The sequence below is a fragment of the Cnephaeus nilssonii genome (assembly GCF_951640355.1).
Source record: "Cnephaeus nilssonii genome assembly, chromosome: 14".
Lineage (NCBI taxonomy): Eukaryota > Metazoa > Chordata > Mammalia > Chiroptera > Vespertilionidae > Cnephaeus > Cnephaeus nilssonii.
The window spans coordinates 6,178,704-6,196,413 of record NC_137085.1 but is presented as its reverse complement, the minus strand read 5'-3'; the positions used below and the strand labels follow the sequence as shown (position 1 = coordinate 6,196,413).

The following is a 17,710-nucleotide window of genomic DNA, read 5'->3' as shown; positions in this document are numbered from 1 at the left end:
AAGCGATTTGGCCTTGCAGTCGATGTTGATGGTTGACCTTGATCAACCCATGATTTGGTGCATTTGGCATTCTCAAAATCAATCCACTTTTCATCGCCAGTCACAATTCAATGCAAAAAAGACTTTCTTTCATGCCGTTGAAGCAACATTTTACTGATGACTTTTCGGTTTTCCATTTGTCTTTCGTTCAGTTGATGTGGCACCCATTTTCCTTCCTTTAAGATCTTTCCCATTGCTTGTAAACGATCAGAAATTGTTTGCTGAGCAACGTTTAATCTTTCTACAAGTTGTTTTTGAGTTTGACACGCATCTTCATCCAATAATGCTTGTAATTGTTGGTCTTCAAACTTTTTCAGTTGACCTGGACATTCTTTGTCTTTCACATCGAAATCATCACTTTTAAAGCATTTAAACCAGCGTTCACAAGTATCTTGAGTAGAGCATGTTCACCATAAGCTTCCTGAAGTATTCAGCAGCACTTTTCTTCAAAATAATGAATTAAAAGATCCCGCAAATGCTATTTTTTGGCATGAAATTCAACATTTTTAAGCGTAAAAGTATCTATGATGTTAACACCTTCAGCAAATTTGACATATGAAGTTTTGAAGCTTGCTGTCAATACAACAAAATAGCATACATATCAAATCGCATATATATCAACATATGTGTAACTCCATCTATTGAAAAAAATCCACATTATTAACTGGTACCCCTAGTACTTCACCTCTCCTCGCCTCAATTTTCTCCTCTGTAAAATGGGCGCAATAATAGCATCCACTTCAGAGGACCATGCAGCTCCAGTGGGTGGTGTTTTCAAAGCTCAGAGCCTGGCTCCTGGTAAAGTCTCCGAAGTGGCAGCTGTGGTTACTGCAGTGCCGCCCTGGGAACCTGGCCTCGGGACAATATTCGCACCGCGCATTTGGGGCGCTATTCCTGTCTCTGCTTTTCATGTATCTAATCACAGTCATCTAAGTATTGTCTCTATCGATAATGAGTCGCTGTTGTTTCCTTGCAGACAGTTGCATCTATAAAAAAGTGTGTCCGTTTAATGGGGGCTCTTTTTTGGTTCAACCGTCTGCGTCCGATTTCCAGTTCTGTTGGAACCAGGCTCCTTACGCGGTTGGTAAGCAAGTCTCTACCTGCATCTTCCCTTCATGCATCCCCGGACCTGACCAGGCCTGCGTCACAGACTCGCAGCTTCCGGCTAAATTGCCATCAGTTCTGTGAGGATGGTTCTCAGGTGTTTCTGTTGTTCCCCTTTTAGGACTGTTGTCTCCCGTTCCTCCCAGTTCTGAGCACATGATCCTTTGAGATCAAGTAAATCTCGGCTTTTAGCAGCCTTTCCTTTCTGAGCCCCACTCCCCTTTTTCTAACCTGCAAGGGCGAGATCCAGACCTGACACCCTGGCTGACGTGGGGGAGGGGAAGCCCCTGCTTCAGGCGCCGTTCCTATAGTTTCGAAGCTTGAAAGTCTAGAACCACAGAAACTCGGGGACTTTGTCCGTCACGGGGATGTCACACACGCATGGCGGTGCCTTGTGTACGTGGTTCAAGATCCACAGCTGGGCACCTGCCCGGTAAGTCAGATCTGAGCCAAGTTAGTCCTGTTTTCCTCCGAACAGAAGCATTTATTCAGAGGTGGGCATTGTAGGGACTGCAGGACAGCAGGGGAGCCGGGCCAGACACCGAGGACCCGGCTGGCCAATGACAGGTCGGTGTGATAAAAAGGTAGGGATGCTGGCCAATGACAGGTCGGTGTGGTAAAAAGGCAGGGACGCTGGCCAATGACAAGTCGGTGTGATAAAAAGGCAGGGACGCTGGCCAATGACAGGTCGGTGTGATAAAAAGGCAGGGACGCTGGCCAATGACAGGTCGGTGTGGTGAAAAGGCAGGGAGGGCTGAGCTGGCTCAGGTTCTGAGCCACACACTGGAGGTCACCTGAGAGGTGGAGGTGAGAGGCTATGTGTGGTAGAACGTGTCTGGGTGAGCCAGGAAAGTGCAGGGGTCCCCAAGCAGAGTGCAAAGGGAGGGGCCAGGGTGGAGGGGAGAGGGCAGGAGGGGCCAGTACAAAGGCGAGAGTGGGATCCCTGGGCACCAGGGCAGTCGTGGTGTGTGGGAGCCATAAAGGATCGGAAAAACGATGTCAAGAAGAGGGGCGATCTCAAATCCACCGGACCCAGGGACGCGGTGAGGGACAGTGAGGGGTAAGGTGTGGCCCCCGCCCAGGCACACAGGACAGGGGAGGATGGAGGTGACTGATGACAGGGGCTGGAGAGGAGGAAGGCCAGGGAGGGCTGGGCCAGCTGTGGTGTGGACAGTAGGGGGTGTCCCAGGGCCTGGGCAGAGCCTCTGGAAGATGGGGTTCCAGGACTGCAGGAGGGAAGACGGTAAGGAGACGGAGACAGCGCACCCCTATCAGAGGCACAGCGTGGCCACCGAGGGAGGCTCTCTCAGAATTGGGGCACAGGCCCCACGAAGTAGGAGAGGCAGCGGGGCACTGGGAGAGGCGGGAGCTCCGAGAAGTGAGGGGGAATGGGAGACAGCCACGGGGGGCTGGAGCTGACGCCCCGCTGCCTTGCAGTGTGTGCTTTCCCGTACCTCCTGGCCTTCACCCCCGACTCCATGGAGATCCGCCTGGTGGTGAATGGGAACCTGGTCCACACGGCGGTCGTGCCTCAGCTGCAGCTCGTGGCCTCCAGGGTGAGCAGATCCCGGTTTGTTTCCATCCGCGGGGCTGGGGCCCAGGCGCCAGGAGGGGGCAGGCGGGCAGGGGACTCTCCCAGCGGTCAGGTGGGAATGGCACGGCCGCAGTGTGTCAGGGCGCCAGGGGGATGCGGAGGCTGGAAACGCGTCCCCCTGCCCCCTTCCGCCGTGGGGTCTTCATGTGCAGCCCGTGGGCTTCAGAGCGCCCCTTAGTCCCCCAAGCAGTTGTTTGGTGCAGGTGAGGGGGGCTGAGCGGGCCTCTCCTGTAGCACCGGGCACAGCGCCGCCCTGGGATGCGCTGACAGAGGAGCTGAGTGAGGACCGAGGCCCCAGCACCCCTCACGTGTCTTGTCTCTTCCCTCCCAGTCGGATATCTACTTCACAGCAGCCGCGGCCGAGAGCGAGGTCCTGTCTGGAGGCAGCTCCAAGGGGGCCAGTGCCCACAACTCCCCTCAGACACCCCCGGGCGGAGAGGCTCCCGTGTTCCCGTGGTCCCTGGGGGAAGGTGAGTCCCGTTTTTACTGTCTTGTTCAGAGGCATCTTGGTCCGTTCATCATCAAATCAGCACGTGACTACCTCCCAAGGAAGTCACTCTTTAAAGCCATAAGAACTTGTATTCTGAATGCACTGGTTGCATTCTTAAGATACTTGGGGCAACAGCCCAAGTGTCCATCATTGGAGGAGTGGGTAAAAAGCCAGGGTGCGTTTACACCAGGGAACACTATGCAGCTGTAAAAAAGAAGGCTCTCTTACCCCGGAGACTGCATGGAGGGCCCTGGAGAGCATCATGCTGAGTGAAATCAGTCAGGCAGAGAAAGACAAGAATCACATGACCTCACTCATATGTGGAATCTAATGAACAAAATAAACTGATGAACGCAGTGGATCCAGGGACATGGACGCATGGAACAGAGTGCAGAATCTCGGAGGGAAGTGGAGGAGGGTGGGTGGGTGGGAGGTAATCAACCAAGGACCTTGTATGCATACATGCATGGCCCGTGGCCACGGACAGTAGGGTGCTGAAGGTCTGTGCAGGGGGGTTGGGGGGCGGGCTGGAGGGGGTCAATGCGGAAAAAGGGGACATATGTAATACTTCCAACAATAAAGAATTATTTAAAAAAAAGAAAAGAAGAAAGAAAGAAGCGGGGAGGCCTAGGGGATTACGGGCCAAGCAAAGCTAGTTTTCCTTCTGGGGTGTGAACAGCAGACGGGGTTTGTAGCCAAAAGGATTTGGTCATAAAGCCTGCACGTGCTCAGCACACCCTGCTTGCTCTCTACCTGGCTTGGCCCACGAATCCCAGAGGCCTTTGCTGTGGTTGCTGGTTGTCCCAGCTCCTCCCACATCAGGCCCCTTTATGCTCCTTGTTCCCCTAAAGCCCCAGCTCCCCCACAGCTGCTGGCAAGTCTCATCTGCCCCTCGCTCCTGTGCAGGTCGCCAGCGGTGGGCGCGCCTCTCCTCGTTACCGGGACAGCAGTGCCCTTGGAGAACCAGCCGCAGGCACCGTTGCTCCTGCTGGGAACTCGGGAGATGAGCGTGCGGCAGGAAATCTTCCTTCCTGCTAACTGTTGAGGAACCAGAAATTACCCTCTTGTCAATGACATGGACTTCCTTAAAGTGCTGATGCTCTTTCTAAATCACTTTTCAGGTGAAATTCAGTCAAAAAATCTGTACAAGATTCCACTCAGGAACCTCGTGGGCAGAAGCATCGAGCGACCTCTGAAATCGCCCTTGGTCCCCAAGGTCATCACCCCGCCCACCTCCATCAGCGTGGGCATCGCTGCCATTCCCGTCACGCACTCCTTGTCCCTGTCCCGGATGGAGATTAAAGAAATAGCGAGCAGGACCCGCAGGGAACTGCTAGGTAATGGCTCTCAATTATTTGTTTTCCCCGTTTGTAACCATACCAGCTGGTTTTGTCTTTGGATAGTCATCATCCTCAAAAACAATGTGTTAAAAAGAAACTTTCCCTTTAGACAGGGATTTGTAAATAAGTTACGTGCACCTGTACCTAGGAATACGATGCAGTTTACCCCCACCAAGCCCCCATCTATATTCTTTGGTGTGGAGAGCTGCCTCAATCATGCCTGAGGGGGAAAGGCTGTTTGTAAATAGTGTCTCATCTGATACAATTTTAAAAGATATATACTGGAGTCCAGCCAGTGTTGCTCAGTGGTTGTGCATCAACCTATGAACCAGGAGGTTGTGGTTCGATTTCCAGTCAGGGCACATGCGCAGGTTGCAGGCTCAATTCCCAGTGTGGGGGTGCAGGAGGCAGCAGATCAATGATTCTCATCTTTGATGTTTCTCTCTCTCTCCCCCTCCCCCTTCTTCTCTGCAATCAATAAAAATATATTAAATAAATAAAAATATATCCTGTATCTTCTTTCTTCCTGACTATCCCAATAATGCACCAATTCCCAACCAAGAAGAAGGGCATTTCCTGTCTCTGCGGCAGCTCTGTGGTGATGACCTCTGACCTCTGGTTCTCCCCTGCAATCCAGGCCTCTCTGACGACGGTAGCCCCAGGTCAGAAGCAGCACCGAAGCCTAAATCAAAGGCCCGGAAGCAGTTCGAGGACAGCCGCGGAGCTTCCTCGCCGGGGACAGTGAGGTCAACGAGCAGCGACAGGTAAAGAACAAACAGCCCCAGCAGCCCCTGCTCGGGGGTGGCCTTCCGGTCGCAGCCCTGGCAGGAGGCCTGTCCGCTGGCGGTGACGCTGTGGGCGGCCCCTGGACCAGAGAGCACAGCCTGGCAGGGAGCGCCCCGACAGATGGGCAACCCCCCAGCAATCTGACAAAGGCTCATTAAAAGACAGTCAGGCATGTTTATATTGTGCTCCCCATATGTATTGACATAATTTTTTTAAACAAAAACGCTCAGTCGGGGGCGGGAAAAGGCACGTCTGCAGGGCTGTGGTGGGAGCGGAACAGCCGCCGCTCTGCTGGCAGCGCAGTGTCACAGCCAGTGACGGCTTGTCCCCGAGATCCTCTGTGTCCCTCACTCGACACCATGCGTGCTCCACAATTCCTTCCACACACCATGGAGGGCCTGGCACCGAGCTGGGTGTGGGGACATGGAGATGGGCGACAGGGGCTTCGCAGGCCTATGGGGAAGGCCAACAAGGACAGCCTAGACCAGTGATGGGCAACCTTTTGAGCTTGGTGTGTCAAACTTCGCCAAAAAACTGAGCATAACTCGGGTAGTGTGTCACTTTGAGGAAAAAACATTTCGCAAATGTTTCATCCTCGGCATGCGGCCAAGCGGCCGCGTGTCATCAGAAATGGCTACGCGTGTCAGTGCTGACACGCGTGTCATAGGTTCGCCATCACTGACCTAGACGGACAGCATCCGCGGGTGACAGGGGATGCAGAGGAGTGCGGGTCGCCATAAGGGATTTTAAAAAAGAGATAAGTGAGGGGGTGGGGGGTAGATAGGTCTACTTTGGAGGGGGTAGGAGGAAGGCTTCTTTGAGGAAGTGGCACTGAGCTGAGCAGGAGAGACGTGGAGACACAGAGAGGGCTGGGAGGGGCTGGAGGGGGCAGCAGGGCGGGGCCTGTGGCCTGTGGCCCTGTGGGTGGGAGTTTCAGCCTGAGCCTCAGGCCAGGGAGCCACGGGAGGGTCTGAGGCAGAGTGACGGCATCACGTGGGCACGGAAGCAGGCAGAGTGCCTCACGGGCACCTCCGAGGTGCCTGTCACCACTGGCCTCTGCAGCTCCCACCGCTCCAGGAGGTAGGGCTGCCGGACTGCAGCCCCCACGCTCTGTTGGGGTGGTGGGTGACTCCTGCATGTCCCCACCCACCACTCCCCCAATGGGTGGGGAAAGACAGGCTTAGGAGCTCGAAACTGCCAGACACCAGGCCCCTTCAGTGGTCTTCGCAGCGGTCCTTTCCAGCGCCTCTTTTCTTCCAGGGTCACATCGGGCTCCTTGGAAAGTCCTTCTACCGCCGAAGCCAATCCCGAGGGGCAGTGCGCCTCGACGGGCTCCGACCAGGACCCTGGGGAAGACAGAGAAGGCAGCCCCGTCTGGGGCAGCAGCCCCTTCCAGCTCACGGCTTCCTCGGATGAAGACATTATTGACTTGAAGTAAACAGGGTCCAAGTCGAGTTTTCCACCTTTCGTTTTCTTAGGGAGGTTTATACTTTCACCGGTTCTGACATCATTTCCCAGCACAGCGCGGCGTCTAGCCTGTCCGTGACCTATTGGACCAAACCTCTGCCACTCGCCAGTCCGGGTCGGTCTCTAGTGCCCAGTGCCGTCTCTCGACCTTGGTTTCTTCCTGTGCAGGAACCATCAGTCCCCTTGTAATACAGGTGGTAGATTTCATTGAGGTTTTAGATGAAAACTTTGAATAAATCAAAAATGTTCACTCTTTCTTATGGCAGCCTTCTCTTATATTTTATAGACTTAGGTGGGAAAATTACTTTTTTCATTAGTTTTATGTCCTATGATGTGTTTCTTTTCTAAAGAAAAGCCGTTGCCTTTTAAATGTATTTTAAATAAGTTTTCGTTCTGCACCTTTGGCCCAATTACTGTTGCAGGTCCCTGTGCCTGGCACCAGTCCCATGCCTGCCCCTGGACTCCTGAGGAGAGCTGAATGGTTAGGTCTCAGAAGCGCCTGTGTCTTTTTCCTTTTGTCTCATGAAAAAGAATAAGGTATAGGAAGAAGCTGAAGAGTCTCGAGATGATTTTGTTTGGGTTTATTGTTCCTCTGAAATCATATAACCAGAGAACAGTTATCAAAACTAGCATTCTCAAGTGCCTTCCTCTCACTCGGGTCTGCTTTGCTCTTTCACGTGAACCAAACGATTGTCCGTCCTCTTGTTACTTAGCTGCCTTCCCCTGCTCCCTCCTCCAAGCGAGAAGAGAATCTGGGTGCAAATGAAACAGGGAAATGTAAGCCTCCAGCCAGGACAGTTCAAAGGGGGAACCTAGTGTCCCTGACATTGTAAAAGTTTAATGTGTGAAGAAGGTAATTTACCTCTGGCATCCGTCGGACAAGTCCGTTTTAGTAGATCTTTTCTCGCCTATACTACCCATCAACAGACACTTGAAATCACGTCCCCTGTTAAGTGCAGAGAGCTGTGTGACATGACCTTGATCATGACCTGCCTCTTCGTCCCTGCCTGCCGCACACACGGTTCAACACGATGGCAAATGCAAGCTGAAGGCCGCCTGGGTCCCTTCAGCAGAAGGCAGGAGGCCAGAGTCAGAAAATAAATTAGTAACGAAGTAAAGACGGTCCTTCTTAGTAGAAGCACGTGGGGCGCTTACAACCGAACGTGTCTTCTCCTGGACTCCGCAGCGTTCAGCACGCCCGTCCTTCCTTTGCGTTTTGTTATGCCCTTGTCACATACGGGGAAACACAAAGTCCGCTACATCCTGTATCTCGACCTCACCAAAAGTTTGGTGAATTAGGTTTTATTATTGTTTGCTTTTCAAATAAGGAAACAATAGGCTCAGAAAGGAGATTTGAACCTGTGAGTTCTCTGGCCCAGAGCTGGGCTCTCTCCCCTGCCCACCGTACAGAGCCGGGCTGTGACGGTGTCAGTTGGACCAGACTGATGTTGTTCATGTTAAACTAATTTGTGAGCTTTATGCGCTCGTATGGGTGTTTTTCCTGTAATTTTTTCCCCTGATGGTTCTTGCTTCTCAGCCTGGAATAGAAAAACCAAGGGCTTTCTAGACCATTTTTCCAAAAGATTGGGCAGAATTAGAGTCACCCCATGACTTGACTCAAGTCACAAATCTGAGGAATGAATGTAGAAAGGGCAAGAATTGGACCCTACTAATCACGTGGGTGGTGCTTTGCTATAAAAGGGGCAGAAGGTTGCTCTGGCAGCAATATCTGCTTCGTGGTCAAGAACTGAACACTCACGGGAGGGAGACCACCAGCCCGGGGGCAGGAGCCGGTCTGTAGGCTCAGAGCTGGCCTAGCTGGACTCACTGGAGTATCCTGTCTGCAAAAGTCTCTCCACACCCGCCACTGGCTGAGTTACAAAATAAACTGTCGGGGCAGTTTACCCATGGAGTTTGAGTCATTCATCCGCTCTGCAAACACCTGGTGCTGTCTGCAGACAATCACGAGCATTGGGGTGGGAGAGAAGTACACAGGTGATCACAAAGCAGTAAGAAGTGCTGGGATAAGAATTTATAGCTGGAGCACAAGATGCCACGTAAGCACAGAGGGGAAGTTGCCTGTCCTTATGGTACAGTCAGATGACTGCTGAGGGCAAGCAGCTACCATGACCACACGGGCTAGCACTGGAGTGCTTCGCACACGTGTGCTTGGTGTCTATGTACATTGCCCCTGCTCAAAACACTCTTGGAAGACAGATCTCGTCTCCATTAGAGATGAGGAAACACAGGCCCAGAGAAAGATGAGAAGCTATACTCTCGACCAAGGCACAACCCGGGGGAAGGTGCCCTGACCGGGAATTGAACCGTGACCTCCTGGTTCACGCTCAACCCCTGAGCCACGCTGCCCAGCAAGATGCGAGGTATTTGGATGAATATGCAAGTCAGGTTTACCTGTGAAGTGAGTGGAACTTAACAGGGAGCATGAAGCTCACCGCTTACGCCCTGATCAGTCACACAGGCGGCATGGGGGCCCCGCCCAACACGGGTCCCCAGCACCCGAGGTCCTAGTCGTAGTGGTAGTGGGCTCTGTACCGTCAGCAACTGGTGACCTGCAGGTTGTGTGCGCGCAGGGCCACGCCTTCGCCCGCTGCAGCCCAGCGGGACCAGGCTCAGAGTCTGGGAGGAGAGTGACACGCGACAGCCATTTGGAAACTCCAGCTCTGCGGCTCTCGGTGGGCAGAGCAGGGCCAGGCGGAGGCGCCAGGCTTCTCACGAGGAGCAGGAACTGCAGACCCGACTTTGGCGGCAAGACAAGGGCAACGGCCCGGCGAGGGGCAGGAAGTCCTGGGGGTGGGGCAGCTCTTTGACCCCGCCTGGCCCGCACCACCTTCCTATTGGATGACAAACCCCGCCCCTCCTATACATTGGATAGCTCTGTCCTAGGGGCGGTTCCAGAGCGCTCCGCCTACCGAATCTTTGCTTCCATTGGTCTGCTCTGACCTGTAGGGCGGATCCCAACGTCGACGCTACCGTGTCTTGCGTTCCCATTGGCTGCTCCCACACCCACGCCCGCGGCCGCCCAGGGCCTTCCAGAGAGGCCCATTGGCGGCTCTGCCGGGAGAGGCCGGTGTCTGCACCGGGACCTGCCAGCGTTGGCCGCGGACATGACGCCTGAGGACCAGGAGGACACCCAGCCGCTCCTGCGGCCGCCGGGTGGCAGGTGGGCGGGCGGGGGAACCGTGGCCTGGGGCGGGGCCTCGCCCCTCTGGCTGCGCACGAGTCGGCGCCGCTCACCGACCACCTATCCCCGCAGCGTTCCCCGCGGCCGCCGCGTCTTCCTCGCCGCCTTCGCCGCTGCCCTGGGCCCCCTCAGCTTCGGCTTCGCGCTCGGATACAGCTCCCCGGCCATCCCGAGCCTGCGCCGCGCCGCGCCCCCGGCCCCACGCCTCAGCGACGCCGCCGCCTCCTGGTTCGGGGTGAGGCCGCTGGCTGGGACCCCCCACGCCCACCCCTGGGACGCGCGATGGGACCCGCCCCCTGCCTCGCTTGGGGCGGACACTGAGGCCCTCCGCCCCAATTCCCCTGCCAGGGGTCACCCAGTCCCCTTCCCTCGGAGGCCGCTGCGGGTGGGGTGGAGGGCGAGGTTGGGCCTCGACCCCCTGGCGCCCCGTCCTCAGCTGGCGATCCCCCCAGGCCATCGTGACCCTGGGCGCGGCGGCGGGGGGCGTGCTGGGAGGCTGGCTGGTGGACCGCGCCGGGCGCAAGCTGAGCCTCCTGATCTGCACGGTCCCCTTCGTGGCCGGCTTTGCCGTCATCACCGCCGCCCAAGAAGTGTGGATGCTGCTCGGGGGCCGCCTCCTCACGGGCCTGGCCTGCGGCGTTGCCTCGCTAGTGGCCCCGGTGAGTGTCCCCTAGCCTCGCGCCCGGGGACCGAGGAGAAGGAGCACAGCTAGGGGCGTGGTTCTCCCCGGGCCTCCTGGGTGGCCCTTATCTGCCTCATCTCCCTTACCCTGCACTGGGCCCCGTTTGCAGATGAAGTAAGTTTCCAAAAGTGAAGTCCTTTGTCCAGACTCAACTAGTCAGTGGCGAAGCGATTACCCAGGATTGTGCCACTTCACTTGGCCTCCCTTTTGCTCTACAAATAAGATGGCATCTGTGGAGGGTCAACAGAAGCCTCACAGTGTGGCTTGGATCCCCCTTGTCATCCAGACCACTGAGTACAGTCAGCAGGAAAACCCTGGCCGGCTTGTCCTGGGGCAAAGGCTGCTGCCACCTGCCGCTCCCCTTCACTGCTCACACGCCAGGGCTCCCGCAGCTTCCCTGCTTCTCTGTCGGCTCCTGACCCAGCACAGCCAAGCTGGCATCCCGGCTCTGCCACTCCCGGGGCAGAGCTCCTCTCTGGGCCTCAGTTCCCTCCCCTGTAAGTGAGAATGGCAGGTCACCCCATGCAGTGGGCGAGGAATCGGAGAGACGGCACATCAGCCCTGTCATGGCTTATGAAGGACTCGGATCCTGCAGCTGGGAGGGCTGGTGACCGGGGAACTGCCGCTGGCCATGGGCTGGGATGATCCGCCACCCACCCCCCAACCTGATGGAGACTGAAAGCAGGGGCTTGGGTTTCTCCCTGGTCCCATCCCTCGGCACCTGCCGCTCATTTCACCTGCGTTTGCTGGGCAGCTGGGCTGGATTTTACGTTTGGGGTTTTTTACTGGACAAAAACACACCTACGCCATGGGCACAGGCATGGAGTAACCCAGAAGTAAGGGCGAGGCCGCTGGCCTCTGAGCATAGTCACTGATAACCACTGAGGTGAAGAGTTCCTGCTCTAACTCCAAGGGCACCACGCCAGCAGCAGTGCCACCTGGAGCTGGTTAGAAAGGCAGACTCTCAGGCCCCACCCACACCCACGGCACCGGCCTGCGTGTTATCAAGGGCAGTGATACAACTAAATGAAAGTGTGCGAAGCTCTGTGCCCCCCCAGCCATCACCCTACACACAGCAGCCACATAGATACCCTCACCCCTTTAAACACCTGCTGCAGACCACTAGGTGGGAGCGGAGGTCTGAGGAAGGCTCTGACCCGGGCTTGCAGTGCGGGGCCCACCGGGCCTGCAGCTCTCCCTGAACTGCTCACAGGTCTACATCTCCGAGATCGCCTACCCGGAGGTGCGGGGGCTGCTGGGCTCCTGTGTGCAGCTGATGGTCGTCACAGGCATCCTCCTGGCCTACCTGGCAGGTATGAGTTTCCACATCTTCTCTTTGGATCCCTGTTCATGGCCACTTGGCCACCTTAAAACCACAGAAGCTGAAGTTCAGGAGAAGTCATTTGAGTTGCCCGAGGTTACACAGCCAGTGCCCGAGGTGCTGGGTTGCCAGACCCCCTCCCTGAGACCCGGAAGCGTGGGGTGTGACTCAGTTCCGGAAGAGCTGACGAAGGTGTGCTCATCCTCCTAGGCAGAAGGGTCTGGGGAGAGCTGGCTGCTTAGGTCAGTACCTCACTGTGCAGTGACAGACAGGATTCAAGGGGCAGCTGGGGCACCCCAAAAATCTTCATCCCAGGCGCTCGGGCCCAAGCACGTCTCCCTCAGAAACATCAGTACTGGATTTGCAGCGAGCGTGCAGGGGGCGGGTTCCGGGGGACCCTGAGGGTCAGAGCCGGGGCCAGCATCAGAGGCAGCGTGTTTGCACCAGAGCTGGGTAGAAAGAGGCAGGGCTCGTATCTGGCAGTCCCCAATCAGGGGAGGCCCTCTGCCCCTCACTGGCTGCATGGCCGTGGCCTGCTTAGCCTCTGGGAGCTGGACTGTCCCGTCTTTAGGTGGAGAAAACCCCACCTCATCCAAGGCTGTGGAGGGTTTAATGAAATGACACCGGAGAAGTGCCTGGTAGCAGGCCCCCGGTGAGAATTGTCTGGGGGTTGCCAGAGAGCAAGGAAGGCAGGGAGCTGGGGGCTTTCGGGCTGATGGGTATGGGGGGGCCTGGCCGTGGGCCCTGTGGGTCGATTGGCAGGTCCGTGGTCTTTCTTTTCACCCACTTACCATGCTGACTAATTCAGAGTCCTGGCAGCAGTCTGGCTGTCCCAGGCCCAGGCATGTGCCAAAGCCCTGCGTGCACACACACTGACGTGGAACAGACATAGGGGTCAAATTATCGCCAGGTCCTGTGACTTCTGATGCTCTGGTGTTCAGTGAAAGGTCCCCCAGCCTGTCCTGCTTCGGCTCCAGGCGAACCAGCCTTGCCTGCCTCTGGGTGGCCTTGCAGAGGGTCTGCACGAGGACCCTGTGAGGACTGTGGATAGTGTTGCCCCCCAAACTGTTACACAAATGGCCAGGTCCTAGCCATCATTACACAGCCAGGGCCTCATTCTCTGTATAATGGCTACGTACGTATTCACGGAGCCGAAGTAGCATAATGAAGCACCCGTCTCACTTCTGCATTTCAACAATAACCACAGTGTCAGGAACAGACTGCAGAGGTAGGTAGGTCCCCACCCTTTAAGCTGAGCCCCTGGGTTGGTGAGGGGCAGGCACTTGCCGAGAAAGCCCGGGCCGGCTCACCCAGGCTCTGACATCTGACCCCATCCAGGCTGGATCCTGGAGTGGCGCTGGCTGGCCGTGCTGGGCTGTGTGCCCCCCTCCTTCATGCTGTTGTTCATGTGCTGCATGCCCGAGACCCCGCGCTTCCTGCTGACTCAGCACAAGCGCCAGGAAGCCCTGGCTGCCGCGCGGTTCCTGTGGGGCTCTGAGCAGGGCTGGGAAGAGCCCCCTGTCGGGGCTGAGCACCAGGTGAGGGGCTGGGAGGTGGAGCTGGGGGAAGGGGTCAGGGAGGTATCACCCCTTTGCAGCCAGAGAGCCGCTCCCAAGGATGTAAGTGCACACACACACACACTCAGTGTTGTCCTGTGTGCCAGCAAGCAAAGGTCTGCTCAAGCCCCTCTCCTTAGCAGGGCCCAAGCCTTGAAGGTCACTGGGAAAGCCTGAACCTTGGTCTTACTGAAGAGAAAGGCCTGGCCGGGTCCCAGGGACACGCAGGGCGAACTTGCGGACTTGTTTTTTTACGTGGGGCGGGGGGGGGGGGGGGGGGGCGGCGGCGTAGGGCAGGGGTTGAAATTGAGTCTCTGCCACTTACCTGCCGGGTGACTGTCCCATTGTCAAGCCTTAGTTTCTTCATGTAAACAGGAGTCAGCACATGCTGCTGCCATGACAGTGGTGGTGGTGGTGGTGGTGAGGACTTGTGCCCGGGCCTGAGGCTGGTGGGATTCTGGTGCCCCTGGCCCTTAGCCCATGTGCTCTCTTTGTGCCCCCCACCCCCCACCCCGAAACAAATCAGGAAGGGATGTACGGAGTGAGGACTTCCGCTTACAAATGGGGAGGCCGTAGTGACGCAGAGGCCTGTCTATGGGCCCAGCAGAAGCAGGGCGCCCTGGGAGAGGGCAGAGCAGCACTGACGCCCCCTTCCGTCCAGCAGGGCTTCCAGCTGGCCCAGCTGAGGCGGCCCGGCATCTACAAGCCCTTCGCCATCGGCATCTTCCTCATGGTCTTCCAGCAGCTGTCGGGGATCAACGCTGTCATGTTCTATGCGGAGACTATCTTTGAGGAGGCCAAGTTCAAGGTAAAGAGGCCTCTGCCTCATGCAGGTGCCACTCGGGTGTGGCCTCGTCCCCGGGCCTCCGCCTGAGCCGCCTCTGCCCATCCCCCAGGACAGCAGCCTGGCCTCCGTCATTGTGGGCGTCATCCAGGTGCTGTTCACGGCCGGAGCGGCCCTCGTCATGGACAGAGCTGGGCGCAGGCTGCTCCTGGCCTTGTCAGGTGAGGCCCGACGCTCGGCCTGTGCGAATGGGGGACCCCGGCCAGGCTCCCACTGCAGGTTGGAGGGCCTTTGCCAAGGCCACCATGTGGTGGGAGGAGGAGGGAGGACAAGTGTCCCTGAGAACAAGACTGAGATTTAACGGGGCGCTCGCTGCAGGCCAGGCCTGCGCTCACGGCGTCACCGCTTCACACCGTAACCTTTGCAATGAACCCGCAAGGAAGGTGCCATTGGGCCCCAGCTGACAATGAGGAAACGGAGGGCCCTGGAGGGGAAGTGACTTGGAAGCTAATGGGTTTGGGGGCAAGTGACTTGACCTCTCTGAACCTCAGTTTCCCTCTGAAATGGGGGTAATGGGGCCATCGGGAGGCTTGGGAGCTGCTCTGCGTGCTGAGTGGGTACTGCTCGCTGCCCCCCTCCGAGGTGTCCAGGCCACTTTGCTGTGGCCACGCTGGGCTGAGACTCCTGCCCGGGGAGCCACATGCCCCAGCGCCCTGCCCAGTGCCACCCTCCCCTGCAGGTGTGGTCATGGTGTTGAGCACCAGTGCCTTTGGCACCTACTTCAAGCTGACGCAGGGCAGCCCCAGCAACTCCTCACACGTCGACCTCCTGGCGCCCGTCTCCCTGGAGCCTGCTGACCCCAGTGTAGGGCTGGCGTGGCTGGCGGTGGGCAGCATGTGCCTCTTCATTGCTGGTGAGAGGGGGCCTGTGGGAGGTAGGGTAGGGACCGATGGGTTCGCCCTGTCACTGCTGCATTCCGATGGCTCCCAGCAAGTCCAGGCCTACCTGGTCCCACCTGTCCATAGAGGTCCCAAGTCTGCGTTGATAGCTCTGGCCACGGGCACAGCACCGAGCTAAGCCCTTCTCTTCTCTCAATCCCCCCGTCAACGCATTGAGTAGGCCCCATCGTTACCCCGAGTGTAAGAAGCAGAGGGCCTGGCCTGCCACCTCACAACAGGAAGACGCAGAGGGCGAGCCCAGCCTGGCATCCAGGCCCCTCAGCCCATGTGGGCAGCCCGGCCAGACTTCAGCTCCCGGGTCTGCTGGGAGCCGCGGGGTCTGGTCCCCGTGGTTCTGACACCCTGTCTTGTTCCACAGGCTTCGCTGTGGGCTGGGGGCCCATCCCCTGGCTCCTCATGTCTGAGATCTTCCCTCTGCATGCCAAGGGCGTGGCCACCGGCGTCTGTGTCCTCACCAACTGGCTCATGGCCTTTCTGGTGACAATCGAGTTCAGCAGCCTCATGGTGAGTCCAGGCCCTGGCAGCCTCCCGCTCCGGTCAGCAGAGAAGTGCTTTTAGATTGTTCTCTTCGCAAAAGACTCAGCGTCAGTGAATGGCCTTGTGTGCAGGCTGGCCCACCCTCCGGGGACATCAGCCGTCTTGGTCAGGGGTGAGGAGAACCCGGGCTGGACCACTCGGGAGCCTTCGGGCTGTCTTGGTGGAGGACAGCAGGGAGGGCCTCCCCACTGGACGTTGACACAGGTCGGGAAGGAGGGCTGAGTGGGGAACTTCTGGCTTTAGAGTCCTCAGGCCTGGGCCCCAACTCGGCCTGGGCCACTTCCCTGCTCAGTGACCTTGGGTGTGCAGCTGACCTCTGAACCAGCTTCCTTGGCTGGACATGGAGGAGGGTGCCGTTCCTTCCTCTAGGGTTGACAGGAGCATCAGTTCAGTTCAACATTTTGCTACCTTTTCATGGATAGACCTGACACACACCCGGCCCTGCCTAAGGGGCTTCCCAGCCAATGGGGGGATGGTGTTAGAGCAGACAGACAAGCATTTGCTCAGTCATTTGCCCCCTCCTGCAGGTCTCCTGGTACATACCACCTCCAGGCTGTTCATGGTGCCAGAGAGCAAGGAATGGGATGGAGAGGGTCGCCGTTACGATAAGGGCTGGGACGGCAGTGGACAGTGTGGGAGAGTAAACCAGGAGGCTGGGCTGGGGCCGGGATGCCCAGGGCCGGCCTGGAGTCTGTCCAAGGTGCGGGCCCCTCAGGCAGCTGCCCCAGGGAGGGACAGCTAGGGAGGGAGGGGCTGGGAGGATGGACAGGCTTTGCCCAAAGGGAACTGCTGTCTTCCTACCACGCCTGGGCCCTGAGTGCCTGTGTGCTCACTGCCCGTCTCACCTGCTGTTCACTCACCCATTCCCTCTGGTACCTCGGAGGGCAGGGCCAACGCCAAGTGTAGAGGGAAGGTGCGTGGGCTCTGGAGTCAGACCCCGGGAGAGAAGCCAGCTGTCACTTGATAGTGCACTTCTGACCTGGGGCAGCCGCTTCATCACAGTGAGCCTCCGTGTCCCCAGCACCCACCGCCCGTCCCGTGGGCACTGCTCAGCCTCCTCCACTGCCGTGCGCTGGGCAGCGCAGGAGGGTGGTCACGTGAGGGCTGCTGCCTTCTCAGTCACTGTGGCGCTTCCCCTCTCTCTGCAGGAGGTGCTCAGGCCCTACGGTGCTTTCTGGCTCGCCTCCGCCTTCTGCGTCGGCAGTGTCCTTTTCACTTGGCTCTGTGTCCCTGAAACCAAAGGGAAGACTTTGGAGCAAATCACAGCCCATTTTGAGGGGCGATGACAGTCCCTTCCCAGGACAGTTTGGGCTCCGGAGGGGACAGAGCCTGCCTGTGACTTCGAGATGGGCCTCAGCCAGAGCCCAGAGCCCAGAGCCCCTGCCAGCCCCCAGGGAGCCAGGAGCCAGGATCCAGGACCACAGCCGCTCGCAACCTCATCCTCCAGGTCCCTCCCTCCTGCTCAGCTCCCTACAGCCCACGAGCCACGCACATGAGGTTCCCAGTCCCTGGGTCCAGTTCCCACCGCTGCTCTGAGACTGGGGAGGAGGGGACATCTCAGAGGGTCTTCAGTGCCCTGTGGCCAGGCCTCCTGTGCCCTCCTGTCATGATATGAAGTGACAGTGGAGGAGGGGGACGCTTGGTTCCTCACCTTCTGGAGGAGGTGCTTCTGGAGGCTGGGTGGTGGCCCATGGCCTCCCAGGAAGGCATTTGTTTGCCAAATAAAGACTTGACTCAGAAAGTCAGATCCCGGCCTCTCTGTGAGCCGCAGTTTGAGGAGGGCAGTTTCCTGTCCCATAACCCGGCCCTCTGAGAACCTCTGTGGGTTTCTTTCCCATTCCGTAACCTG

At 57.7% G+C, this 17,710-nt stretch overlaps 2 protein-coding genes across 6 annotated transcripts in view; both read left to right on the top strand.

Moving 5' to 3' along the window:
- The window catches only part of GARNL3 (GTPase activating Rap/RanGAP domain like 3), a 102,973-nt gene extending 95,963 nt beyond the window's left edge, over window positions 1-7,010 (top strand). For all 3 annotated transcript variants that reach the window (XM_079790132.1, XM_079790131.1, XM_079790133.1), the window contains 6 exons: window positions 1,016-1,123; window positions 2,581-2,699; window positions 3,069-3,207; window positions 4,349-4,564; window positions 5,205-5,331; window positions 6,614-7,010. In XM_079790132.1, coding sequence (XP_079646258.1) covers window positions 1,016-1,123; window positions 2,581-2,699; window positions 3,069-3,207; window positions 4,349-4,564; window positions 5,205-5,331; window positions 6,614-6,791 — 887 coding nt within the window. In that variant the 3' untranslated portion in view covers window positions 6,792-7,010. The remainder of the gene's footprint in view (window positions 1-1,015; window positions 1,124-2,580; window positions 2,700-3,068; window positions 3,208-4,348; window positions 4,565-5,204; window positions 5,332-6,613) is intronic.
- A 2,855-nt stretch (window positions 7,011-9,865) lies between these two features.
- Window positions 9,866-17,291, top strand: SLC2A8 (solute carrier family 2 member 8). 3 transcript variants are annotated; one of them, XM_079789951.1, is made up of 10 exons: window positions 9,866-10,001; window positions 10,095-10,257; window positions 10,475-10,681; window positions 11,918-12,017; window positions 13,364-13,563; window positions 14,246-14,389; window positions 14,478-14,586; window positions 15,105-15,278; window positions 15,683-15,828; window positions 17,010-17,291. In XM_079789951.1, exons 1-10 carry the CDS (start codon window positions 9,946-9,948, stop codon window positions 17,145-17,147), a joined length of 1,437 nt encoding a protein of 478 aa, XP_079646077.1. In that variant the 5' UTR covers window positions 9,866-9,945; the 3' UTR covers window positions 17,148-17,291. The 3 variants fall into 3 exon arrangements, with proteins under 3 accessions (XP_079646077.1, XP_079646076.1, XP_079646078.1); XM_079789950.1 differs by having other exon boundaries at window positions 14,243-14,389; XM_079789952.1 differs by lacking the exons at window positions 14,478-14,586; window positions 15,105-15,278; window positions 17,010-17,291 and having other exon boundaries at window positions 15,683-15,823.
- Window positions 17,292-17,710: the final 419 nt, after the last annotated feature.

Coding starts and splice junctions, on each gene's coding strand:
- SLC2A8 (XM_079789950.1), top strand. CDS start 9,946: ATGACGCCTGAGGACCAGGAGGACACCCAGCCGCTCCTGCGGCCGCCG. Junction 14,587..15,104: donor GCTGCTCCTGGCCTTGTCAG/GTGAGGCCCGAC, acceptor CCTCCCCTGCAG/GTGTGGTCATGGTGTTGAGC. Junction 15,829..17,009: donor TCGAGTTCAGCAGCCTCATG/GTGAGTCCAGGC, acceptor CTCTCTCTGCAG/GAGGTGCTCAGGCCCTACGG.